Below are 27047 nucleotides of genomic sequence, written 5' to 3' on the forward strand. Positions count from 1 at the left end.
TTTGGCCACCTGATGGGAAGAACTGACTCACTGGAAAAGACCCTGATGCTGGGAAAGGTTGAAGGCAGGAGGAGAAGGGGACGACAGAGGATGAGATGTTGGATGGCATCACCAACTCGATGGACATGGGTCTGAGCAAGCTCCAGAAGTTGGTGATGGACAGGGAAGCCTGGCGTGCTGCAGTCCATGGGGTCGCCAAGAGTTTGGCATGACACAGCAACTGAACTGATACCCTACAAGGCAGCCCAGGGAGTCCACTATCCTGACACTCACTTCTACAAGGTTTGTGGTCTAACATATGAACGGAAGACGAAGAGACGCTTGGGGAGGAGAACTGTGGTGAGAACGAGGTGTGGAAGCAGACCTGAGGGTGCTGAGTGGAGTCGGTCCTCACCTCATAGTGGGGGTGCTCAGGAGGCACAGCCTCAAATTGAGGAAGGCCTTTGCTGAACCAGGTAGTGACCGGCCGCTGCATGTTGATGGCAAATGGCTCAAAACCTTCCTGGAGGCCACAGATGGCAAAGAACCGCAGGGAGCTCACGTCCTGGCCCAGGTTCAGGTGACCCACCTGGCCAGGTCCCAAGCTGCACACAGGCAGGAAGCCTGGTGGGAGGGGAGAGATGAGCAGGGGTGAGGATAGGTGGGTGAGGCAGGGGCAGCCACGGGGAGGATGTGCCATGGAAAGAGGGGATGGAAGAGCGGGGGGCTGGAGGGAGCGGTGTAGGGCCAGGTGAAATGGAAGAAAAGCAGAGAGGGGCCCCGAGGCCGGCCCTCACCATCCCCAATCTCGATATCGCGGAAGGCTGTTTCTGAGCCGGAATCGGACATGAGGACCTCGCCATTGAGGGTGAAGATGATGGTGTTCTCTGTGAGGTCGATCATGCAGCCCACGACGTCTCCCGACTGCCAGGGACGCCCAAACGGTTCACTGCCCAGGTGCCAGCGCTGACCCTGTGAGGAGGCGATGGGGAGATGTGATGTGTGAGACAGGCAGAGAAATGCAGGGAGACGGGAGTGAGGGGAGACACGTCAAGACACACACGCAAGGCATCCGGCCCAGTGCACGGGGGACAGAGGAAGGGTCACCCCCACAGTGTCCCCCTTCTTCTCCCACATTTGCATCCATGGTCCTTGGAAGGTAAGGGCTAGGCGTTCATGCCTTCCCTTCCCATCCATCTCTCTATCTCATCCCTTTTGCTTGGGTTCTCTGTTGTTTTATGACTGGGACTGTTAAGTGGTCTTGGAGGGTTGAGGGAAGCAGAAAGTAGAGGAATGGAAAGGAAAAACTGACCTATCAATGTCCCCCACATGTACTCACCTATACCCATATGCCCCAGAACAGAGACATGAATAAGGAGATGGATAGACGGATGGGAAGCAGGTGAATGGCTGGATGAAAGAATGAAATGAAAGCCGAGAGTCTATCTGGGTTGACGGAGGGAAGGAAGAAAGTACAGACAGGCACACAGGTCTGTGTGGGTGGTGGATAAATAGATGATGCCTGTATGCATTAGATTATTGGACAGATGCATGGATAAACAAAACATTAAATTATTAGATAGATGAATGAATAAATGAAATCACAAATTGGTTTAAAAAGGTGAATGGCTGAACTGACAACTTCTTGAATAGACGGAAAGGTGGATGCCTAAGTGATTCTTTGGACAGACGAGAAGATGGATGGATGAAATGACAGCTGGATGGTTGGACAGAGAGATGGATGTGGACGGATATATGCACGGACAGGGTGGGGGAGGATGGAGGGATGAATGGGAAGGTGGACTCAGGGATGGGCGGACAGAGTGAGACACAGAGGGGCAGGGCTGGACTGCATGAGAGTGGGAAGGGTCACAGAGCCCGGCAGAGTGGAGCCAGGGAGCTACCCACGCGGTGCCCGTTGAAGACATAGGACAGCTCATCCGCTCCCAGCTCCACGTCCGGCCGCAGCTCGGGCCGCGCCCAGCCCACTCGCATCTCGCCAGTGGTGACCGCCTCGAACTCGAAGTACCAGCGGCCACTCTGCACCACATAGGATTTCTCTGCCCGGAAGATGCGCACCCGGTCCCAGCGAGACTGGCTCTCCACCTGACCTGCACATGGGGCCAGGCAGAGTAAGAGAGGCTGGGTTGGTGGGGGAGATCGGGAGAGGTAAGGGCCTTGGGGGGCTGGGGGAAAGGGACAGCTTTTGGTGTTAGAGAAGAACTGGGGACTCTCAGAGCAGACACAGAGAAGTAGGAGGGACCTCCTGAGACTTCTCCTCTGTCCCTCTAGCAGTCAAGAGTTTCAGAGAGGAACTAGCGATAAAGACACGGAGGGAGAAAGTTGGGTCGGTTACGGTCATGGTCTGCGGTGAAGGGTCAAGATTAGGGTCGATGTTAAGAATCAAGGGCTGAGAGTAGGGACGGGGAGAGGGAGTCAGAATCAGGGTCAGGGAGGGGATAGAAATTGGGGTTGGGGGCAGGGGTTGAGGCTGGGGTCAGGGGTCAGTGATAGGTCAGCGGTCAAGTTAGGAGTAGTGCTTAGAGGCTCTCCAAGTGCTTGGCTGGGTGACACCACGTTGAAGACATAGTCCAGAGGTTAGGGGTCAGGGGTCAGAGCTGGGGGTCAGGAACTGGAGTCAGGAGTCAGGGTCAGAGTTCACTGGGTTCCTGGTCTGACTGCTCAGAGTTGCAGCCGTAGCCCAGGCAGAGCTTGAGTCAAGGTCAGTGGTCAAGATCGGGTTCAGGCTCAGGGACAGAGTGAGTGTCACGGTTGGGGAAAGTGTCAGTGTTATGGATGCAGCCCACTGAGGGGCCCAGGGGCGGGGTCAGGGGCCTGCGGTCCGCACTCACTGGGCTCCTGGTCGGGTGGCTCGATGTTGTAGCCGTAGCCCAGCAGGGTGCGCACGGCCTGGCAGAGGCTGTCGCGGTTGCTGCGCTTGGTGGCCTCATCCAGCAGGCGGTAGGGCACGAGGCGAGGGTTCCGGCGGGCAGGGATGTCCTGCACGGCACTGTAGCTCCAGCCCTGGGCCACTCGGTCTCGGGCCCACACGTTGTGCCCGTTCTCCGCCAGCCGGTCCACCAGCGTGGTCTGCGCGGGGGTCAGTCTCACGTGGCTCAAGTCCAGCGGTGCCGGCTTGTACCCGTTGCTCATCATGTACCTGCGGATTGGTGGTAGGGAGCCAGTGGGACGAGACCCTCGCCACCACTAGTGGGCTCTGTGACACAGGGTCCCTGACTTCTGACCCTGGTCCTTAGGATCCCATGATCTTTGAAACTTTTGACCTTTGATCTCTGACAGCAGGGTTCTTTTTCAACATATTTATTTATTTATTTGGCTGCATGGGGTAGCATGCAGGATCTTTAGTTGTGGTGGGCAAACTCTCAGTTGTGGCATGTGGGATCTAGTTCCCTGACCAGGGGTCAAAGCCAGGTCGTGCATTGGGGGCATGAAGTCTTAGCCACTGGACCACCAGGGAACTCCCATCTGACATCAGGGTTCTCAAATAAGCTTACCTGACCTCAGACCCCAGGATCCTGTGACCCTACCAAGGGCTTTGACTTCACTGACCTCTGTGACCCTTTCATCTTGATCTTGGGAGCCTCATCTCTAGTCCTGGGGTGCTCTGACCTCTCATCTCTGACTTGGAGGCTTCTTACCTCTGATTCCAGGACCCTATCATTTCAAACTGCTCGCTCTGGAGTCCTTGACTTTTGAACCTTGGCATCTATCCCCAGGACCTCTGACCTTTTATCTATCATTTCAGGATCCCTTACTGACAACTCCAGCAATTTCTCACCTCTTTCCATTGACCCCGCACCTCTAACTCAGAGACACAACTTCTGCTCCCTCATTTTCCCAACTCCATGGAGACCCTGACCCTGAGCCTGACTCACTCCCACTCTCTCAGGAACTCCTAACTCTGCGTTCTCAACTCCCTAGGACGCTCACCACCGACTCTACAGCCCTGATCCCTGGTCCGACGACCTCCACCCCAACCCATGGCCCCTTTGTCTCTGACCTCAGCCTCACCACTCCCGCTCTCAATCACTCCAGCCTTCACCGTGGCATCCCCAGCCCCCTACTCTAGTCCCCAGGTGGGGCCCAGGTCACCCACACTCACGTCTTGGGGAGTTTCGTCTTCTTCAGGTTGTCCTCCGCCTTCTCGTCTGCCATGCCCACGTGGCAGCCCAGCGCCAGTAGAGTCCTGGGGCAGGGGGTGGGGGCAGAGGAGCAGGTCACCCGCATGGCCACCCTGTCCCTAGCCTCCCCTCCCCCAGCCCGGCTCCCCTCCTCCCCCGGCCCGTCAGCTCCGTCTCTGGGTCACCAGCTCTCCCCGTCTCCTGCTCTGGTTTTCCGGGTGTTTGTCCCTCTGCCTCTCTGACTGCTGTCTCTCCCTGCGTCTCTGTCTCTGTATGTCTTTGATTGTGTTCTTTTCCTCTCTGCTTCTTTGTCTCTTTCTCTTTCTTCCACTTACTGTGCATCTTTATTCAGCAAGGGGAACCATTTTAAATAATAGTATTTTTAAAATTTTTGTTTTCCAGTGTATACATTGCCAGTATATAGAAATGCTTGTTTTTACATTATTTATTCATTTATTATTTATTTGGGGCAGCACTGGGTCTTCGTTGCTGCATAGGCTCTTCTCTAGTTGCAGTGAGTGAGCATTACTCTCCAGATGCAGTGCTCAGGTTTCTCATTGAGGTGGCTTCTCTTGTTGTAGAACACAGGCTCTAGGGCGCTCGGCCTTTAGTAGTTGCAGTGCGTGGGCTCAGTAGCTGTGGCACACAGGCTTATTTGCCCTGCAGCATGTGGAATCCTTCCGGATCAGGGAGTGAACCCGCGTCCTCCACCTCGGCAGGCGATTCTTAGCCACCGGAACACCAGGGGAGTCCTGAGCGTCCCTCTTTATGCCTCTACCTCTTACTCACCCTGTCAGTTTCACGATCCCCATCTCCACTCCCTGTTGCTCTTTTATCTATTTCTCTCTCTGTCAGTCTGTCTTGCTCTCCCTGTTTCCCTGTGCCCTTCTGCCCAGTGACCAGGCCCAGGTCCCTGTTCCCTGGTCCCCTCCTCACTTGAGCGTCTCCCCCGACATCTGCAGGTTGTAATTCCTCTCGGGCTCCGGTAGGCTGTGAAAATTCACGAGGCAGGGGTGCAGTCTCTTATTGTCATCCCGAACCTGGAGAAACCCCAGAGTCACTCCTTGGCTCCTCTTCCCTCCCCAACACTCCCAGACTGTGACCTCTGACCTCTTCCCCCTCATTCTGTCACTTGAAACCCAAGGAGCCCTCCCAAAGTCTCCTCCTCCAACCCTCAGCCCCTCCCCAGTAGTAAGAGGTTCTCACTCCTCCATAGCCAGTCTAGCCTCTCTCCCCCATCCGCTCACCGGGCCATAGGTCCAGCCCTGCTCGATGCGAGTCAGTGCCCAGAGTTCATGAATGTTCTCGGCCAGCTTCTCCCGAATACGCTCCAGATGGGGAGGCAGGACAATCTGGGGGCAGGGGACATCCGTGAGGTCCCTGAGTTCCCTCCGCCCCGCACCATAAACAGTCTTCCCAAGAACACGCACCAGCTCTGGACAGTTCACTAGGGAGCTCTTTTGACCTTTCCTGCCATCCAAACCCTGCTTCCCATCACCTCGTCTTGCCTCCAGGATGGATGCTCAGGACTTGACATCCTCAGAATCAAGGAATTATCTGGGGATGAGTCTGTCTCCCGCTGTGGACTGGGAGCTCTGTAAGGGCAGGGCTGGGGCTGCATCTGTCTCCAGCATTTCCCCAGCCCTGTCCAGCCCAGAGGAGATGCTCTGGAGATGTTTGCTGAATGAACAGATGGGTCTCTTTCCTTCTCTGTACAATGAAAACTGGAACAATGTTAACTCATAACATTGGGCTGGCCAGAAAGTTCGTTTGAATTTTTCCATAGGATCATATGAAAAAACTCGAATAGACTTCTTGGCCAACACAATATTTACTTTATATGGGTTCAGTGACATCATCTACATAAGTTACTAAATGTCATATACAGTAGCCCCTCGAACAGTGCAGGTTTGAACTGCAAGGATTTTTTTCAGTAAATATAGTACCTGTATTTTTATTTTGTGTGTGTGTGTGTGTGTGTGTGTGTGTGCTCAGTCATGTCGGAATCTTTGCAACCCCATGAACTGTGGCCTGCCAGGCTCCTCTGTCCATGGAATTTTCCAGGCACGAATACTGGAGTGGGTTGCCATTTCCTACTCCAGTGGATCTTCCCAACCCAGGGATCGAACCCATGCCTTGAGTCTCCTGCATTGGCAGGAGGATTCTTTATCCCTGCATCATCTGGGAAGCCCCATGTTTTCATTTTACAGATCTCTAATTAACTCAAGGTAGGGAAAAGTTTGTGTTTGATTGAGATCACAATATGTGGAATCAAAAGCAGAAGGGTTTGAGTCATTCTATCCAAACTGTTTCAGCTTCCTGCTCTTGCGTGTGTCATTTACCAATTCTTTTGTATCTAAGACAGAAATAGTAGTACTGGGGCTTTCAACTGTGCTGGGGTTCCCCTGCATTGTCCAAGGATCAACTGTAGTTTGTATAAATACCTGGCACATAGTCGGACCAGGTTGGGTTGTGAGGGGAGGAGTGGGGAGGGGATGTCCAGGAGACCAAGTGGACAGCTCTTGAGGCTGACCGGTTGGGGGGGCGGGAAGGGAGACATCCAGGCCCGGCTACAGGGGGATGGCAGGTTGATCTGCAATAAGATTACTGCTACCCATAATGACAGGGCTTCCCTGATAGCCCAGTTGGTAAAGAATCGCCTGCAATGCAGGAGACCCCGGTTCAATTCCTGGGTCGGGAAGATCTGCTAGAGAAGGGATAAGCTACCCACTCCAGTATTCTTGAGCTTCCCTTGTGGCTCAGCTGGTAAAGGATTTGTCTGCAGTGTGGGAGACCTGGATTTGAGCCTTGGGTTGGGAAGATCCCCTGGAAAAGGGAAAGGCTACCCACTCCATACTGGCCTGGAGAACTCCATGGACTGTATAGTGCATGGAGTCACAAAGAGTCGGACATGACTGAGTGACTTTCACTCACTCATTTTACCCGTAATGACAATAACTCAATTGAGGACTTAACATTTTCTTAGGACCGTGCTAAGCACATCACATCCATTAATTCATCTAAACTTCACAACCTCGCTACAGGTGTGTTCTCTCATTGTCCCCTTTCCTCACAGGTGAGGGAACCAAGGCACAGAGAAGTGAAGTCGCATGCCCACAGTGGCATGCTGAAAGTCAACCCTCGTGATCAGGCTCTTACACGTGACTTATATCCGCTCCTAGAGGAACACACTTGGAGGGAAGGGTGGGATGCTCAGGCTGGGATAAGAGGAATGGGGGGAGGCCTGGAATAGAAAAGATGCTCCACAAATTGTGGCGGATATGATCACAGGCTTTGGGATCAGACTGCCTGGGTTCAAATCAGCTGTGTGACTTGCACGACCTGCTTGACCTCTCTGGGCCTCACTTTCCTCAATTGTATTGTATATTGGGGCAATAATAGTCCTTTCTTTTATTACATATTTATTTTTACTGATTTATTTGGCTGCACCAGGTCTCAGTTGCAGCAGGCAGGATCTTCTATCTTCATTCCGGCATGCGGGATCTTTAGTTGCAGCATGTGGGATTAGTTCCCTGACCAGGGATGGAACCCGGACCCCTTGTGTGGGGAGCTCAGAGCCTTAGCCACCAGGGAAGTCCCAATAATAGTCCTTTCTTTAGGGGGCTATCATGAGGACCCCCTGAAACTGTGATTCTGCCTAGAGAGGTTCCTTTGCCTCCCTCCTGCCTCAGTTTCCCCATTTGTCAAACAACAAGGTCCCCAGCTTCCAGCTCAGCTGCTTACCCCACTGACTCCTAAGGGAGTCTGCCACTCTAGGAAACCCTTACAGAGCAGGCAGTACCTGGACGGTGTCCACAGGGCAGGGCACAAAGTCGGTGTGTGAGAGGCAACGGCTGGGGCCCACCAGGTGGGGCCCCCGCGGCCCTTCCCTCCGATACTCCTTGATGGGTTCCAGATGGAGTCGCTCTCGTGGGAGCACAGCCTCGTGGCAAGGGGCGTAGCCAGGCGGAGGGAGGAACTTGAATTCTCCATGGCGGCCACCAAGGAGGAACCGCACTCTAGATGGGAGAGTGGGGTCACTAGTGAGGGCAGTTTACCGAGCAGAGTCTGTACTCAGGGAGGGGAAGGGAGCAATCCTGGAATTGGTGGGAGGTGCTGGGTTGACCTGAGGTCAGTGGACAGTCATTGGGTCACAGAGGTGATTTTAGGAGTTAGGAAAGTCTAAGGTCAAAGAAACTGTCAGAAGGCAATAGGAATTGTTAGAAAGTCAAAAAAAGTAAAGTGGGGGCCAGGTCACTAAGGAGTTAATCACAGGAAGGTCCTTTGGAGGAGGTCCTGGGTCAAGAGAGCATTTAGAGATACCAGAAGGTTTGGGGTAGACCAAGAAGAAGGCCATCCAGAAGTCATTGAGACTTTCAAGGTGTAACGTTGAGAAACCATAATTACTGCTGAAATGGTGAGAAGTCACACACAGAGCTTGGGGTCATTGGGAAAACACTGGGTTACTGTGAAGTCTTTGAAATAACTGTGGTCATTGAGGGGTAGCTGGGAGATTATGGAGTTTTTAGAATATTGCTGGCAGAAGTTGGGGTCATTGAGGAGCTGTTAAGAGCGTGGAGTCATTGGGAGAGTCCAAGATCATTGGGAGGCTTTGTGGTCACTGGAAGATCATCGTTCAGATTTTGAAATCATTTGGAGGTCATTAGAATGGCATAGAATAATTGGGAGGGTCAGAGGTTCATTTGGGAGGTTACTGGAAGAAACTTATTAATCATTTGAAGGTCACTGTGAAATTTGAGGACACGGAGATTGGGGAGAAGCGGAGGTCATTGGGAGGACATGGAGTGTGTCACGGTGACCCTCACACAGGGGTCTTGCTCGTTGGTCCTGAGGGTAGGCTGCTGGGTCCTGACCCCATAGAAGGCCATGGCGTGCCTGCAGAAACTGTCTTAGGACAGGCCCTGATCTGAAGACTAGCAAGGGGGCAGGGATGAGTCCTTACTTGACACCAGCCGAGAAGCTGACAACAGGGAAGAAGAGCCCATCAAGGTTGAAGGCCTCAAAGACCCCCTGCACGGGACAGCCATTGATGCGGAAAGAGATGGACGGTACGCTGAGGTCCAGGCAGCAGCTGACCACGTCCTCAGGGGCCAGGAGGTGCTGCCCAGGGGAAGTGACCAGGCGTGGCACGTGTCCTGCACCAGGATCACCGGGAAGAAATCAGAAGTCAGAGGTCCAGTGGAACCAGTGGGCTCAGGAGACAAGGGTAGATATTAGAGGATCCAGCGGGGTCTGGATTTTAGGATCTCCAAGGTCAAGTGCTCTTAGAGATTAGGGGCAGAGGTCAAGTTTCCCTGAGGTTAGGTTCCTGAGAGGTGTAGGAGTCAGAGATTAAAGCTGTCCTGGAGTCAGGATTCTGGAATCTTTGGGGTCAGAAGTCAAAGATCAGAGGTCATAATAATCGGGGCAGTTTTCTAGGATCTCTCAGGTTAGAGATCAGACTTCCTATGGGATCAGAGTTCTGGGGCTTATGAAGAAATAGGTGAGGGCCAAGATTCTGGAAGGTCTAGGGTTAGGTTCTTGGGAAATGAGGAGTAAAGCGGTCAAAGTTAGCCTATTTGGGGGTCAAGATCCCAAGAACCCCAAGGTGTGCAGTGAGACCCTTAGAAACCCTGGGGTCAATGGTCAGGGTTGAGGGTCCCCTAGAAGGGTCCAGGTACCTGTCCAGAGGTGCAGCCCGTCAAAGCCGTAGGAATAGAGGTCATCGCCGACCCCGTTGCCGCCCCAGCCCTCGCCGCCCCCGGGGTAGGGGCTGTAGCCCTCAGTGAGGGCCCAGCCCACCCTCAGGTGGGTGGCCTGAGCCGTCAGGAATGGAACCACCTCGTCCACCATCACCTCAAAGTACCATTTGAGGTACTGCGTGGTGCCCTCTGCTCGGCCCACAAAGATGTTGGGGCGGATGCTACAGGAGAGACAGAACAGGAGAGGAGGGTGAAGGAGAGATGGAAAGGAGACCCAGGCTGGTGGGGGGCGGGAAGGGAAGGGAGAAGGACCAAGAGATCCATACCCAAGAAAAACAGAAAAGCAGAGACATGGAGACAGAGAGAGACACACGCAGAGAGAAAGCAGAGGGAGAGAAGCATCAAAGGACAGAGAAGAGAGGTGGAAGAGAGCCCAGGAAAAAGAGGTGGAGGAGAAATAGAGACAGAGGAGACAGAGCAATCACAGAAAGAAAGGGAGAGACAGAGGCAGAAATGGAGCAGAGAGAGGACAAGAGCTGTGAGAAGCCAGGGATGACCTGGGGACAGCCGTGGGGACCGGTGTTAAGTCCCAGGGTGGGAGGTGGAGGAAGGCCCACCCACCCGGGAGACAGGGAGGGGCTGGAGAGGTTCTGAGTCCTGGAGTCAGGAGTTAGGGGCCAGACCTGGTGACATAGTTGATGAGGTTTGTCTGCAGCAGAAGCTCGCGGCCAGGGAGCAAGTTCTCAGTGATGAGATCTTGGTTGGAGCGCACGGCCACGCCATTGCACACACACAGGGAACATAACACATCCAGCACCTGGAGGTCAAGGTCAGAGGTCAGGGTGTGAGGGCACCAGAGAAGCGGGGGAGGTGGGTCTATGGAAGACCCAGGATGGGATACCAGAAGGATGACGTGCCGGGATGGGAGATAAGGATTTGGACTGAGAAGAGGTGATGTAAGTGGGAGGTCAGGAATCATTGAGAGAGACTGGGGTCAAAGGGAAAGATCAGGCGAGAAGCGAGGGGCCATTTGAGTTGGGATAAGACATCAGCAATGTAAGGAACGGGAGACTGCGGTAACAGGTGAGAGGTCGGGGGAAGAGTGAAAGGGTCAGTCAGGGGAAGAGCACAGGGATCAAGATGAGGTTCTTAGATTAGTGGAGAGTCTTCAGGGCCCAGGTGGATAATGTAAATGTGTGAGGTGATGGTGGTAGTTTAGTGGTTTAGGCACTCAGTAGTTTTCGACTCTTGTGACCCCGTGGATTGTAGCCTGCCAGGATCCTCTATCCATGGAATTTCCCAGGCAGCAATACTGAAGTGGGTTGCCATTTCCTCCTCCAGGGGATCTTCCCAACCCAGGGATCAAACCTGGGTTTGATCTCCTGCATTGCAGTCGAGTATCTGAGGTGGTTAGAAATAATTCTGTGGGAACCAGTAGCACTTGTGGCAAACTGGAGGGTATCTGTGCAGCTCCCACTAAAGACTGCAAAGTTAGAAATTGAATAAACTGCTTCAAAGATCAAATGAAGCATCTGACGTGGCCCAGAGTTCATTTAAGAACCACGAGTTGAAGACTCAGTATTGACATGGAAGTTTGTAGCAGGAGAGTCCAGGTAAGGGACAAACTGGGGAAGAGGGGGGGCAATTTGAGGGCCATAGGGAAAGGTCAGGGTTCAGAATTCAGGGGATGAGGGGGCAACCTTGTGGTTCCTCCCATGCTTGTCCAGGAGGGAGATGATGGACTTGATGTGGTTCTCTTGGATGATGTTCAGGACTTCCGGACTCTCAATCAGGACACAGTACAGCACCTCCAGGATCCCTGCACAGGGACCAGCATGAGAGGCGACACGGATGCAGCCCTCCCCTCCCCCAAGTCCCCATCCCCTCCCTGTGGATTCTCCTACCCGAGGAGGCCTCTAGCCGATCCAGCTTGCTGACCAGCCAATCCAAGTTTTTGGAGAAGAGGGCACAGTTGGCACGATTGCCACGGATCAGAGAAGCTGAAGGTGGAAAGAGAGGTCAGATCCCGTAGGACTGGGAACCTGGCGTATTCAAGGGGGAGTCCAGACTGGGGCCCCTCACCCAGGATTTCATAGAGCAGGTTCACAATCTCTTTCCAGGATTCGGCTGCCTCCTCCCCTGCAAATTCAGCAAAGTGGGCAGCAGTGGTGTAGACATTTAGGCGGTCAATGCAATTCAGGACCAAGGAGAGCATCCCCTGGAATAGAGAAAAGAGGGGGTCATCACAGGGACCCCAGGCCCTCCCTTCCTCACCTTTCTTGAATTTGCTAATTCATATTCCTTCAGTAGTTAGTGACTGTGTGTTCTCAGATCTAAACTAGAGTCACAGGGACTTCTCTGGTGGTTCAGTGGTTAAGACTCCACACTTCCACTGCGAGGGCATGGGTTCAATCTCTGGTCAGGGAACTAAGATGCCGTAAGGTACAGCCAAATAAATAAATAAATACATGTGTGCTGTGCTTAGTCGCTCAATTGTGTCCGACTCTTTGTGACCCCATGAACTGTAGCCTGCTAAGGTCCTCTGTCCATGGGGAGTCTCCAGGCAAGAATACTGGCATGGGTTGCCATGCCCTCCTCCAGGAGACCTTCCCAACCCAGAAATCGAACCAGAGTCTCCTGCATTGCAGGTGGATTCATTACCAGCTAAGCCCAAATAAATACATAAATAATGCTAAATCAGAGCCACAGGCTCCATGTCCACCTTCACTCCTATCTCCCTCTTCTCCTCCTCGGCTCCCCAGACCTGACTCTGTCCTGCTCTGCCTCTGTCCCCAACATAACACATCCCTATTAACATCAGGACTGAATCTGTGCTTCTTCTTCCAGCATTTTCTTTCCTTCCTTTCCACTTCCAAGCATCCTATTCCTGGTCCCACTTGGCCCAGCTCACTGTCCATACTAACCATCAGAGATGTTTGCCTTTTCTCTCTCCTTTTAAACATTTTAACCTTTTGTCTTCTTTTATTTTGAATTATAACAGATATACAGAAAAGCACATAAAAATGCACAATCAATTCTTGATTTTCACAGTAGCTAAGTTCTGTATAGTGGACATGAGCACTGAATTAGTGAATCCTGAGAATCATGGCTCAAAGAGGAAACACAGGGAGTCTCTGAGTCTCTGAACACATTTCCAGCAATCAATACACACTCTTGTTTTATGTGTGTTTCTGTTTAAAGACACCAGTTTAATAGATGCTGTTGATTCATTAACATTAAAATCACAACCAACAACACTGTAATTCATGTATTTTCTCAGTAAAGTACGTCTCAGCCGTCTTGCACCTGGAAACACAAGACAGCACTTTGCCACTGTGCTGAGGGGCCATTTTAATCAACAAAATTAACAAAAAGCGCAAAAATATGAAGTGTGGCTCTCAATATACCAATATGAAAAGGACGCTTGTTTACAGGTGAGAGTTGAAATAAAAAGGCAGGCTGTCACCTTGTTCAACCTCAACTGGAAACATGGCATCAGCTGATTTAAACTTTTTCCTCTCTGTACATGTCCACAAATGACCACAAATACACTGCAAGTATTGATTTGGTGGTGGGGGGGAGAAGGTTACAAATAAATTTGAGCAAGTAGGCACATTTGCAAAGATAGTATCTGCAAATAATAAAGATTAAGTGATTATAGTTTAGCAAATATAAAGAACACTTGTGTAACCTCGAAAGAGAGCATTGCCAGCCACCCAGAAGTCACCTCGATGTCCCTCCTGATTACACAACCCTCTCAGCCAGGGATTACTGTCATCCTGACTTGTATGGAAATTCTTTCCTTGCTTCTCTATGTTTACAACCTGTATGTATATTGGTAAACAGTCTAGCGGCATTTTGCCTGTTTTTGAACTTGACATATACAGTAAGTATTCTTTTGTACATGGACTCTTTTGCTTCAATACTAGATTTTAAGATTAAGAGCACTGTGGGACTTCCCTGGTAATCTAGTGGCTAAGATTCTGTTCTCCTCATGCTGGGGACCCAGGTTCAATCCCTGGTCAGGGAACTAGATCCCACATGCTGCAACTAAGAGTTCAGATGCCAAAACCATAGATCCCACATGTCACAACTAAAAAGACCCAGCTCAGCCAAATAAAAAAATTAATATTTTGTTCAAAAAAGATGAAGAGCATTGTCTCATGCAGTTGTCCTTTGTTCATTTTCATTGCTGAGAGGCATCCATAGACATCATATGGATAAGCCACATTTGTGGATTCATTCCAGCAGTAATAAACAATAAGGCTGCTATGAAAACTATTGTATCTACATTCTGGGCTCATGGTAAGAGATGCAGTGCCTCATGGTAGAGAACACAAACAGCTGGAGTCACACTGTTGTGACAGGCTTGCCTTGGCTCAGAGATTACCCTCACAGCTGGTTCTGTGTGGAACCACACAGAACAGAGTGGTTCTGCCCCAAGCCAGTTGTGACTTTCAAAGACCTAACTCTTCTGACTCCCAAAGCAAAAGTCCTCACCATGGCCTGGCCCTGTCACCTCTCCGGGCTCACCCATTCCCACTCTTCCTCTAGCTCACCCAGCTCCGGTCAATTCAGCCTCCTCATTATTCTGGAAACTCTCAAGCACACTCCCACTTCATGGCCCCTGTACTTGTTCTATCTCCCTTTCCTTAGGTGTAGGTGTAGCTGCCTATCTTCATTCAAGTCATCCTCCCTGACCATTCTGTTTTATTTATTTTTAATATTTATTTCTTTGGCTGTGCCAGGTCTTAGTTGCAGGAATGGGATCTTAAGTTGTGGCAAATGGGATCTAGTTCCCTGACCAGGGATCGAACCCGCATCCCCTGCGTTGGGAGTGCCACTGGACTGCCAGGGAAGTCCCTGACCATTCTACCTTAAATTGCAACAACCCCAGCACTCTCTACTGTTGCCCTCTTTGTTTTTCTCCTTAGCGCTTATTATCCTCTAAAATACCCTATAATCCTCCTATTTTATTGATCATTTATCCTCTCTGCCATGTCAGCTCCACAAGGACATGGATTTTTCTGTTTTGTTGACAACTATAATCCCTCTGGTACTGTTCAGTAAATGGTTGTTATTGAATCTCTCTGCGACTCAGTGACCCATTGTAATTCCCATTGCAATATAGGAATTACAACCCCCCATGGGGTTATGGGGAGGATGTCAGGTATACAAAACCCATAACATACGGTCAGGGCTAAATTCGGTAATAATAACCACGGTCAATATAGCATCTTCTATGTGCTGGTACTGTTCCAAACGCTTTGTGCGTACTAATCCCACGCCATAAATTTTGTTATTGTTAGTATTATCATTTCTAAGTCTGCCGCCCCCATCAGAATGGAAGCCCCTGAAGAGGAAGGGGGCCCAAGCTGGAAGACCCTAACTGAAAATGCTCCTCAATCACCGTGTGGAAATATCAGCCCCAGCCTCCCACCTCTCTCGGCCCCTCCCACTCAGACCTCTCGCCGAGCGGAGACCACCAAGTCTCTCTCGTAAAACACAAACTCCCAGCCTCTGACTCAAGCTGAAGTCCCTCCTTACACCACCCACCTGATACCCGAAAACCTCTCTGGCCCTGCCCCCCACCATGCCCCACTCAGGTTCTGTCCTCCCACCCTGCAAGCTCCGCTCCTACAGACACCGCCCCCTGAGGCCAGCAAGCTCAGCCTGACTTCTCAGGCCTTGCCTCCACAGGCTTGCCTTGGCTCAGAGATTACCCTCACCGCGCCGCGTCCTCCCACGAAAGGAAACAAGTCCTGCCCGGGGCCTCCAGGCTCCGGTCCCAAGTTACTTTCACAGGCTCCACCCCGGCTCTGCCACAGCCCCGCCCCTCATCAAAACCACGCCCACCGCTCGGTCCGGACACTCAAGACTGCGCCCCCTCGCGTGTCCCTGATGACCCGCTGCCCCGCCCTGTTCACACAGGACAGGTCCTTCCTCCTGCCTCCCGCCTCTCAGACCACCGCTTCTCCAGGCCCGGCAGGCTCCGCCCCTTCACAGGCCCCGCCCTTCAGGGCTGTGGCCTTACCTCCTCCTGGAAGAGGCTCTGGCGGTTGCGCAGGCTGCGCAACTTGCTCTGCTTCTCTTCGTGCTGTAACTCCTCGGAGGGCGGCTCAAAGTAGCCGATGAGGTCCTGCAGGCTCAAGATGACACCCTCGAGAGGCAGCGCTGTGCCCGCCGGGGACCCCGAGCCCCTCGGCTTTCCGCTGAAGCTGTCCAGGCCCCTGTGGGGACCACGCACTGGTCAGCAAGGGACCCGGAACACTGTGCAAGTCCCGTCCCCTCCCACCCCGAGTCCTCGCAGGACTCCCACAGAAACACCTGTTTAACAGAGCGGGAGACGGAGGCGCAGGGATAGAGGGGCATCGGCCTGAGCTCACACAGTCGCCAAGGGCAAAGCGTCTGTGTAGGACACGTCATGCAAGCATAGGTCACGGCTAAGGGATGTCTAAGGTGTCAGGGGTGTTTAACTAGGTAATGATCAGGGATGTGATGTCTAAGTCATGACTGGTAGAGGACAGATTAGGGGTCAAGTGTATAGCTGTGGTTAGTCGCTCAGTCGTGTCTGACTCTGCCACCCCATGGACTGTCCACCAGGTTCCTCTGTCCATGGAGTTCTCCAGGCAAGAATACTGGAGTGGGTTGCAATTTCTTTCTCCAGGGGATCTTCCCGACCCAGGGGTCAAATCCAGGTCTCCCGCATCACAGGTGGATTCTTTACCATCTGAACGACCAGGGAAGCCCAATAATACTGGAGTAGGTAGCCTATCCCTTTTCCAGGGGATCTTCCCAACTCAGGAATTGAACCGGGGTCTTCTTCACTGCAGGCAGATTCTTTACCAGCTGAGCTACCAAGGAAGCCCCAAGTGTACAGAGGTCAGGAGTTTATCTATGTCAGACATGTGAATGTCAGAGGTAGAGATGTAATGGACAGGCACAAGAACTCCAGAAGCATGGAGGTCAAGGTGTGGCCTGGCCCCCCAGGGTAGGGCAGGCTGGTGGCTCACTTGATGAAGTGGTTGTAGAGGCCGGCAGTACTGTAGATCATGCGGGCAGCCTGAGACTCCTCGTGCTGACAGCGGGTCAGTGACAGTGCATCGTCCATGTGGCCTTCCTGGTGCAGAATGGCCTGGCAGTGGTGGAACAGAGAAGTCAGGAAGGAGACCCAGTCACTCAGGGCCATGCTCCCCAGACCTCCACCCAGACTCTAGCCCCCTGATTGCCCCCATCTTTCACCAGATCTCTGCCAGTCCCCCACCATCCCTCTCCATCTGTCTCTGTGTCTTTCATCCTCAATCCCTCTCTCTTTTTTCCCTCTAGCTTTCTCCTTTTTCTCCATCCCTCTGTCTCTGTTCTCTTTGTGTCTGTCCACCTTTGTCTCTCTCTCTCTCTCATGTCTATCCCACACTGTCTCTCCCTCCCTCCCTCTCTATCTCCATCTCTCTCTCTTTTTAATTTTATTTATTTATTATTTTTGGCTGTGCTAGGTCTTCATTGTGATGTGTGGGCTTCTCATTGCGGAGGCTTCTCTTGTTGTGGACCACAAAGTCAAGGAGTGCAGGCTTCAGTAGTTGTGGTGCCCAGGTTTTGTTGCCCCAAGGCACATGGGATCTTCCCAGACCAGGGATCCAACCCATGTCCCCTGCATCTGCAGGTGGATTCCTAACCACTGGACTACCAGGTAAGTCCAAGCATCTGTCTTTCTTTCTCTCTTTAAGTCCGTCGTTGATTTTCACTCTCTCCCTGTCTTTATCTTGTCCAGGCCAGACCCTCTCCATTTGTATCTCCTATTTATTTAAAATCCGCCCCCATCAGAAAGCCCTAGTGCACGCCAAACCTAACATGTCCCAGACAGAATGTCTGCACACCTTTCTGGAGGGTGAGCCCATCACGGCAGCTGACTTTCCCCTGAGCTGACCTCCCCAGGACCCAACCCAGTCCAGCAACTTTAAATATCATCTACTTGCCGACAACTCCCACATTCCCTTCTCTGGTCCAAGTCTGTCTCTAAATCCTCTGCTCCTGTATCCAACTTCAGGCCTCACTTTTTTTTACAAACAGGTGCCACTCTAGTCTTCCCACTTATTCACTTAGCAAGTCTACTGCATATCTCTGTTCTCGGCACTGGGGCCTGTTCTCCTGAGCTGACACTTGGCTGTCCCTGACTCGCTTAATGGCACTTCCCTCCTTCCAGTTGCTCAGGACAAAAAGGGCAAAAATAATGGTCTCATCCTTAATCCCTATCCCTTTGACCCTGATATCCAATCTGTCACAAAATCCAGTTGGCTCTGCCCTCAAAATACAACCAGACTCTGCCCCTTTTCCTCATTCCACAGAAACTCCTGTGTTGTCCACTGTCACCCCCAACCTGCCCCTTCCCGCCCCATCTCCTTCCTCCAGCTCTGCTCACTCCCATAGTCTGTTCCCACAAGCAGCTCAGGAACCCTGTGAACCTTAATCAGGTCACCCCCAGGCCTGCTCAAAACTCTCCTGTGGCTCCATCTCATACAGGGTAAAAGTCAAGATTCCCCCCCAACTCCCTCCATCACCACAGCCCACAAGGCCCTACATAGTCTGGTCCCATCCCCTCTCTGCTCTCATCTCTATAATCCACCCCTCGCTCACTCTCCTCCAGCCAAACTAGATCTCCTTTCTGTGATTGCAACAGATCAACTTCATCCCAACCTCAAGGCCTTTGCACATGCTGTTCCCTCTATCAAAAGTACTAATAGCTTTCCTACTGTTCGGTTGTAAAACTATGTACTTCATTAGAGTCAGTTTAGTCACTGTCTGAGCATGGGAAAGGCAGGGAACAGGTCAATCTAGCTTGCCTATTTTTCCACACATACATCCAGAACAACTGGGGTACTCAATACTTGGTTGGATATTATTCTGTTTGTTACTGCCCATCTTTTTCTTTCCATCTCTGTCTTTTCTTATTTCTGTTTCTCTTTCTCTATTTTTGTGTCTTCATGTCTGTCTATATTTCTCTCTCTCTTCATATATATATATATTATTTTTTAACTGAACATTTACATTGATAAATATACCCAAATCTTTGTACAATTATCCAAGTGATTCCCTTAAAATAAATGTCTAACATCAGAATTACTTATGCCAAAGGACATATCTTTTTAGCTTTTAGTATAATTTGAAAAAATCCTCCAAAATGTTTCACTCTATTTTCATTCTTTTTTTAATTTATTTTTAATTGGAGGATAATTGTTTTACAGTGTTGCATTGGTTTCTGCCGTACAACAATGAAAATCAGCCATAAGCGTACATATTTCCCCTCCCTCTTGAACCTCCCTCCCACTATATATTCATATAGATATAATTTCTTTTTTCCTGTGTCTCTCAACCTCAGTTTCTCTCTCAGTCTTTCTTCTTCTCAATTCCATTCTCAAAACCTGAAGGTTCAAGCATGACCACCCCCAGTCCCCTTCCTGCCCCAGCCTGCAGCCCACCCCTCCCCACTCCAGGCACCCACCTTTTTCTTGAGCACACCGAGTCGCAGGGCCTTGGGGTCCGGGGCAGCATAGGTGAGCCACAGACCTGAGGCCACGTGCTGCACGAAGCACAGTGACTCCCCATACTTGATTTCCGGGGGGCCCATGCCCTCCACGTCCCGCTTGGGAGCCATATCCAGTTTCTCCTACAGGGGCAAGGGTCAGAGGTCAGCCTTCTCTGCCTGTGAGTTTAATGGGGAGCCCCACCCCCACCACACACGAGATTGCAAAGTGTGAGGTGGGGCTGGAGTGCAATTTAGAGCTCCAGGTGAGCAGGGGCATCCTGACTGCACCAACCTTGGAGATGCGGAAGCAGAAGGAGGTGGCCTTGGTGTGGGCCTTGCTGGCGTCAACCACCATGAGGCCCTGGTCCTCAACGAGCGCCAGGTACCGCCCAGTGGTGACATGCCGGATGCGGAGCGGCTGACCCCAGCGCAGGTGGCTCCCGCTCCAACTGCAAAGGGTAAGGACAAGCTGGGGGTCAGAGGGCCCCCCAGTTCTCCCAATGGACACCACAGGCTTTGTTGAAACCTTCTCAAGCTCTCTGCCCTGTTCCAGGGGGCCCCAAGCCTTCCTCCGAGCCCTCAGATCTTTCTTAGGACCCCAAGGTCTCCCTCAGGAACCCCGAACTTCTCTCAGGCCCTCATCGCTTCCTCAGAGCTTCCCCGGATAACTTTGGTGCACCCAGGTTTCCCAGATCTGTCATTTTCTCCCCTCCACTCTCCACAGTTTCAGTCAGGACCCCCGATCTCTCCCTCAGGAACCCTCATCACCCCCAGGACCCCTAAGGACCTTCATTACTCCCTTAGGGACCCAAGATTTTCCCTCAGAACCCTCCAGTCTCTTCCTCAGCTCTTCCTTCAAAACTCTCTTTTCCTCCCAGGCCCCCCAGGAACCCCTTACAACCCCCCGCAGCCTGCCTCCCCCTACCCAACCCCTACCTGATTCTCAGTGGTTCCAGTCTCCAGAGGGAGCGGGCGTGGGTACACACAGATCCCCCCTCATAGTAGACAAGTCTGGGTACATGGAAGATAGCGAGGTCAAGGGTTCAGGGTCCAGTCCCCCCAGCCAAATTTTGCCACCCACCCCCCAGCCCCAAGACCCCAGACCCTCTTGTCCCCAAGCCCAGACCTGCGCTGGTCATCGCTGTCAGCAGGGGAAATGGTCAGACATTCATCCATGTGTCCATGAAAGAGGCGGAGGACATGGCCACCAGTCACATAGCCTGGATAGAAGCAAGGGCAGGTGGTCACGGGGACCTGGAGCCCCCAAAAGATCTGGAACCAAAATTGAGGGCCTTCCTTCTGCCCTGTGGGAAGCTGGGGGCCGGGTTTGGGGGACTGCAATAAGACATCTGAGTTTGAAGTTACAAAGTCATAGTCAGATTTGGGCCCAGTTTGAGGCCTGAGCTGGGGGCATGAGACTTGGGGTCTGAGGTGGGGGATCTAATTTTGGGGGTCTGGGTGTTTGGGGCTGAGGTTGGGAGGTTTGCAGGTCTGGAGTTTAAAAGTCTGAGTTTGGATTTTTGAGGTTGGGTCAGAAAACGTTAGGAGAAGGCAATGGCAAGCCACTCCAGTACTCTTGCCTGGAAAATCCCATGGACAGAGGAGCCTGGTAGGCAGCAGTCCGTGGGGTCGCTAAGGGTCGGACACGACTGAGCGACTTCACTTTCACTTTTCACTTTCACACATTGAAGAAGGAAATGGCAACCCACTCCAGTGTTCTTGCCTGGAGAATCCCAGGGATGGGGGAGCCTGGTGGGCTTCCATCTATGGGGTCACACAGAGTCGGACACGACTGAAGTGACTTAGCAGCAGCAGCAGCAGAAAACGTTATCAGAGATTTGGATCTAATATCTCCTGACACTGGGGTCTGAGTTTCAGGGCTTGCTTTGGGTCCTGGGTTTAGAAGTACAATGGCTGGATCTGAAGTTGGGATCTGAATTTTGAGTGTTACTTTGGAGGTCTGAGGCTATCTGAGGTTTGAGGTCTGAAGTTTGAAAGTTTTAACTTTTGGGTGAGTCTGGGGAGATAGGAGCTTTGTAGTTACAAGTTGGTGGATTTGAGTATCAGGGTCTGAGATTAAGGCCTGAATTTTGTTATCTGCGACTTGAGTCTCAGCTTGGGTCTGGCTTAGGGCCCTGAGGTTTGAGGTGTGAGATTTGGGGTCAAAGTTTTGGGGCCACAGTTTATTTAGGGTCTTAGCATGGCAGTCTGAACTAGGAGATGGTATTGGAGATTTGAGGTAAAAGTTGGAGGTCTGAGGTTGATTGGCTGAGTTTGAGGTCTGAATTAGAAGTCTTAGATTGGAGATCTGAGTTTGAATTTGGGGGGCTGGTTTTGGGGGTTGAGGGATAAGCTTGTGCTTGCCTTTAGAGGCCTTGAGTCTAAGGGATAAGCTCCAAATTTAATGTTTCAAGCTTTGGATCTGAGTTTAGGGGTCTGACCTCTAGGACTTGAGTTTGGCATCTAAGCTTTGGGGTCTGAAATTTAGAATCTGACAATCAGTTTGGAGATTTGAGCTCTAGAGTCTCAGACTTGGGCTCAGTTAGAGATCTAAGAGTGAGGGTTATAATTTGGAGATCTAGATTTGGGGTCTGAGGAGTCATGTTGGAGGTCTGCTTTGGGGGTATCTGCTTAGGGTCTAGAATCCCAGGGTCCTCACCCTCTTCACAGCCAGAGCAGATGGGGTTCATGTTCCACAGTGTCTGCATGAAGGAGGCGTCAACCTGGAGCTCCCCACTGGCTGTCGAAAGGTGCTGGGGGCCACCAGGATGTGGGGATCAGAGATGATAGGGTGTGAACAATAGTTCCAGAGTCAGTCAGAAACGAAGGTGGAAGCCAAAAAATGGGCAGCAGAAAATTAGAGGTCACAAATCAGGAAACCAAGATCAAGTCAGGAAATGGGGCATCAGAAACCAGAAACTGGATGGAAACCAGAAATTGGATGGAAACCAGAAACTGGGAGTCAGGACACTGGGGCCAGAGAACAAACAAACCCATGATGAGGAGATGGGGTGGATCCCATGAACCCCCAACCCTGGGGGGCAGTAGGAGCTGTGGCGGGGGAGGGACTGCTCACCAGGTAGCGCTCGGAGGAGACGCTGACAAGAATGAGGTCATCACCAACTCGGACCTTCTCTCCTTCTGACCTCTGCTTGGAGGCTGGGTGCGTCGTCCACCAACAGGCCTCTCCTATGGGTGGGAGCGGGAAGGGCTCTCTGAGCACACACTGTGCGTGTGTGCTCAGTCATTCAGTCATGTCTGACTCTTTGCGACCCCCTGGACTGTAGCCCACCAGGCTCCTCTGTCCATGGAATTTTCCGGGTAACAATGCTCTTCCTCAAGGTAGTCCCAGCCACGAAGCCTTCCAAACCCTCCTCCCCAAATTCTCCTATTATTTCTGCCTCACAGTTTCCCATTCCCACCCTCAGACTCTCTGCCTAGAGTTCCCCCATGTCTACCCAAGTCTCTCTGTCCAGAATATGTCCATCCACACCCCAAGACTCTCAGTTCCAAAGTCCCCCATGTCTGCCCACTCCCGGATTCCTGCAGACCTTCTGCACCCCAGCTTGCTGCCTGCGGTGTCCCCCTCACACCCCCTTCCCCCACACCCCCTGTACCTGTCGCATCTTCCTGAAGTCCCACGTCAAAGGCCAGCTTGTCAGTCATGGAGCGGGAGGTGGTGAGGCAGCTCAGGTACTAGGGTTAGAGCGAGGAGTCAGCCTCCTGGTGGGCATTGCCCCCTCACCCCCCACCCCGCCCCCTCCTGGCTGCACTCACCATGCCACTGTGCGCGTGACGGAGCAGGATGGCATGGCCATACAGGAGTGTCCTGTGTCCCCCACCCTGGGACGACTGTGGGGGCACAGAGGGCACAGAGTGAGAATAGGCCCCCCCGAAACATCTGGCCTACCAAGGGGGAATATGCTCCCCAGAAAATACCATGCTCAGGCCTGGATTCAAAGAAAACTCAGCTCAGACCAGAAACAGATTTTCTGCCTCAGATTACCTGCTGCCACAGGGAAAAAGGTTCTGGTCTCTGAGAAGCCTGTGGATGGGCTGGTTTATATTCCCCAAAGCCCACTCTGCCCTCCTCGCCTCCTTCAACTTGTTAACCAGGCCCCAAAGTCACGCAGGGAGCTGAAGCCCTCTTCCAGAGGTTCAGATACCTAGGGTCACTCAGGGAAGCCCCCGTGTCTCATATTCCAGGGACCGTGGCCCCCTCTGCTCTCACCCGCCATAACACGTCTGTGCACCAGTACTGTCCTGTCAGTTGTTACACTGGAGCATCGTCGATAGAGACCTGCCCTGTGCTGCCACCACCCCCTTACCCCCGGGCACAAGGAGACTCAGCCCCTCTTGGAGGGGTGGATGCACCCAGGTGCTCGAAGGCATCATGCCCCCATCACATGCCCATCACATGCCCATGCTCTGAGGGGGCCATGTGATGGGGCCACGTGATCACATGGCGGACCCACTCCTGGACCAGAGGGGGACCCACACTTGGGGTGGCAGGAGGTGATGAGGGGAGAGGTCCCATGCGGAGAAGAGCTGGGAGCGGGGTTGGAGGAAAAGGATGGAAAAGAGCAGGAAGGAGCAGGTGGGGGAACAGGGGGCTCGAAAGCTCCCACCCCCTTCCTTCCTGCCTGCCTGGCCTTTTCTGGGCTCCACAGATCTTGACAACCGGGGTGGGGGAGACCCCCAACCCCTGTGTGCAGGATGTGGGCCCAAGAGGCAGGCCTGGGGTCAGGAGAGGTGGCAAGAACAGATGACACCCAAGGCCAGACCTACCCACTTATCCAAATTGAGGGCCTGCGGGGTCAGGGCAGAGAGAGGAAGAAGAGAGGACTGTAAATGACCCCCAGGTCCTCCCACCCGTTCCTGCCACCCATCCCACCTGCAGGGAGCCTCACCTCCACGCCGGCCTCCACAGTGTTGGCCAGCATCTCCTGTAGGGCTCGGACAGACAGGGACTGCTCCAGGACGAAGCAACAGATGGCCAGATCGGGGGGTACATTCTGGGGGTGGCGGGTAGGGAGAGGTGAATGGAACCCTGAAAGCTCCAAAATGCTGGTGCATTCCCTGCCCCTAATCTAAATACCACCCCTTAGAGACCCAGACCTGACCCCAACCCTCCAAGAAGCCCTGCCCTCTGCCGCTCACTTCAGACACCCCACATCCGTGCCAACATCCCAGGAAATACCTCTGTTCTCCTCCTGCACGCCCCTTTTTCCCTCTCGAACCTCACAGAAGTTTCCTCACCCCACCTAATCTCATAGGAGGCCTCAGCTCCGCCCCCCGCCCGCCCCCCGCAGACACACTGCGCCCATTCCAACCCTGGAGCCTCCTCCTGGCCCTCCCCGCAGAGAACCCCCACCTCGCGCCATCACCAGCAGACAGTCCTAGCTCCTGCCCCGGCCTCAGACAACGGCGGTCCCGGATTCAAATGCCCCGGGGCGGGTCCAGCTTCACACCGCCCCCCTGAGCCTCCCACCCCAGGCACCTCAGGCCCCCAGCCGCCTCCTCGGGCAGTCTCCAGATCCCTTCCTTCTCCCAGCCCCAACCCCATCCCCCCAGGTCACCTCCTCCCTCAGATCCTGAGTACACCTCAGGCTCAGACCCCAAACTCCCTCCACTTCTCAGCCTCCAGCCCCCTCCCTAGTCAGCCCCCTGCTAGCACCCGCGACCCTCCCGGCCCTTCTGCCTTGGGTTGAAGGCCCTCCGTCCCCCGCCCTCCCTTTTCAGACCTCCGCCCACCCTAGACCTTGCCCCTTTCCCTCGTGGGGAGAGCACCCCCTCTCCAGACTCCCCGAGATCCCCTTCTTCAGGTCCCGGCCTCTCTGCTCGTCAGACCCCCTCTCCCTTTGTCCCACACAGACCTGGGCGTTGCTGGTGGGCTCCAGGAAGCAGAGGCGGTTGCCGAAGCCCTCGGCGGCCAGGCAGAGCTTGAGCTGCTCCTTGAGCACCGTGGCACTGCACTGCAGGACCACCTCGTCGTCCTGGGGGCGGGCGGAGCGTCAGGGGCGGCACCGCCCAAAGACACCGCCCCCCGGCCCACCCCTTCCCCTCATGGAAAAGATACTACTAGTAACGGCCCCCCTCGCCAGCTATCCAGTAGGGGCTCGTGTTGAGGGCGCTACATGCTTCTAAAATCCCCATGCGATCCGAACCAGTGTCATCCCAGTGTTAATATATGAAGACTGAGGCTCAATGAGGGGACATGGCTTGTTCAAGGCCAGATGGTTGATAAGAGGAGGAGCTGGTATTTGAACTCCAGTCCAATGGTCTCCGGGCTTCCCAGGTGGCGCCCTGGTAAAGAACCTGCCTGCCAAGGCAGGAGACCTAAGAGACGCGGGTTCTATCCCTGGATCCGGAAGATCACCTGGAGTAGGGCATGACAACCCACTCCAGTATTCTTGCCTGGAATCATGGGCAATCTCATGGGCAGAGGAGCCTGGCGGGCAACAGTCCATGGGCTTCCCTGGTGGCTCAGAGGTTAAAGCGTCTCCCTGCAATGCAGGAGACCTGGGTTCGATCCCTGGGTTGGGAAGATCCCCTGGAGAAGGAAATGGCAACCCACTCCAGTATTCTTGCCTGGAGAATCCCATGGACGGAGAAGCCTGGTGGGATACAGTCAATGGAGTCGCAAAGAGTCGGACGCGACCGAGCGACCCCAGTCCATGGGGTTGCAAAGAGTTGGACATGACTGAAGCAACTTAGCATGCACCCATGCCAAGTGGCTCCAGAGGACTCCCAGGTGGGGGTCCACAAGGATGGGAAATATGGGCGCCTGGAGTTAAATGGCTTTTAATCTCAGTGTTCTCTAACTTCTCTTTTGTGGGTTGTTTTAATAGTAGTTATCATTTAAGGAGTGTTGTCTAGTGATTATTGAATGCAGTGCCAGAGCCTGGACTGGATCCTGGATGAAGGGGAGATGCTGGAAAGACGGTATAGAAACAGCTGGTGACAGGTGAATACAGCCTGTGAATTAGATGATGGTATCACAGCCGTAGGAAATCTCCTGATTTTTTTTTTTGGCCATGCCGCACAGCGTGTGGAATCTTAGTTCCCCAACCAGGGATCGAGCCCATGTCACCTGCACTGAAATTGTGGAGTTTTAACCACCAGACCACCAGCGAAGTTCCCATGAAATCTCCTGATTTTGATAACCGTGCTGTGGTTTTGTGAGACCACCAACAATAACCAAGTGTTAGTCGCTAAGCTGTATCTGATTCTTTGAGGCCCATGGACTGTAGTCCGCCAGGCTCCTCTGTCCATGGGATTCTCCAGGCAAGAATACTGGAGTGGGTTGTCACTCCCTTCTCCAGGGGATCTTCCCAACCCAAGGATCAAATCAGGTCTCCAGCATTGCAGGAGGATTCTTTACCATCTGAGCCATCATCTTCCCCTTTGTAAGAGAGAGCCCTTGTTTTTTAAGAATCAGACACTGAAGGATTTAGGAGTTAAGGTTATCATGTCCACAACCTACTCTCAAACAGTTTAGGAAAAGACATTTGGAGAGAGGGAGAGGGAGAAGGGACAGGAATGCATCTTAACATCTGGGGGAAATGACTGAAGGCCACATGGGAGTCCTTTGAGCTAACCTCACAACTTTTCTCTAAGCTTGAAATAAATTAAAAATGTAGGTAAAATAAACAACCTTCTGAGATAAGTCCTAGTATTTGAACCTGTGGAAACACGGGCCCA

General features: G+C 52.7%; 1 protein-coding gene across 5 annotated transcripts in view; it reads right to left on the reverse strand.

Annotated features, from left to right (window-relative positions):
• RYR1 (ryanodine receptor 1) overlaps positions 1 to 27047 on the reverse strand; it is a 127895-nt gene that overhangs the window by 96669 nt on the left and 4179 nt on the right. For all 5 annotated transcript variants that reach the window (XM_055412238.2, XM_055412236.2, XM_055412235.2 and 2 more), the window contains exons 2-27: positions 25220 to 25339; positions 24254 to 24358; positions 23121 to 23195; positions 22961 to 23039; positions 22420 to 22532; positions 22003 to 22096; positions 20470 to 20563; positions 20280 to 20354; positions 19636 to 19792; positions 19320 to 19484; positions 16837 to 16958; positions 15858 to 16053; positions 11906 to 12041; positions 11728 to 11823; positions 11524 to 11642; positions 10507 to 10640; positions 9803 to 10044; positions 9085 to 9277; positions 7924 to 8140; positions 5369 to 5473; positions 5058 to 5161; positions 4103 to 4186; positions 2832 to 3139; positions 1888 to 2090; positions 777 to 951; positions 395 to 603 (exon numbers count right to left, since the gene is read on the reverse strand). In XM_055412238.2, coding sequence (XP_055268213.1) covers positions 395 to 603; positions 777 to 951; positions 1888 to 2090; positions 2832 to 3139; positions 4103 to 4186; positions 5058 to 5161; positions 5369 to 5473; positions 7924 to 8140; positions 9085 to 9277; positions 9803 to 10044; positions 10507 to 10640; positions 11524 to 11642; positions 11728 to 11823; positions 11906 to 12041; positions 15858 to 16053; positions 16837 to 16958; positions 19320 to 19484; positions 19636 to 19792; positions 20280 to 20354; positions 20470 to 20563; positions 22003 to 22096; positions 22420 to 22532; positions 22961 to 23039; positions 23121 to 23195; positions 24254 to 24358; positions 25220 to 25339 — 3720 coding nt within the window. The remainder of the gene's footprint in view (positions 1 to 394; positions 604 to 776; positions 952 to 1887; positions 2091 to 2831; positions 3140 to 4102; positions 4187 to 5057; positions 5162 to 5368; positions 5474 to 7923; positions 8141 to 9084; positions 9278 to 9802; positions 10045 to 10506; positions 10641 to 11523; positions 11643 to 11727; positions 11824 to 11905; positions 12042 to 15857; positions 16054 to 16836; positions 16959 to 19319; positions 19485 to 19635; positions 19793 to 20279; positions 20355 to 20469; positions 20564 to 22002; positions 22097 to 22419; positions 22533 to 22960; positions 23040 to 23120; positions 23196 to 24253; positions 24359 to 25219; positions 25340 to 27047) is intronic.

This window comes from Moschus berezovskii, chromosome 22, assembly GCF_049115385.1.
Source record: "Moschus berezovskii isolate FMDL1 chromosome 22, NW_MosBer_1.0, whole genome shotgun sequence".
Lineage (NCBI taxonomy): Eukaryota > Metazoa > Chordata > Mammalia > Artiodactyla > Moschidae > Moschus > Moschus berezovskii.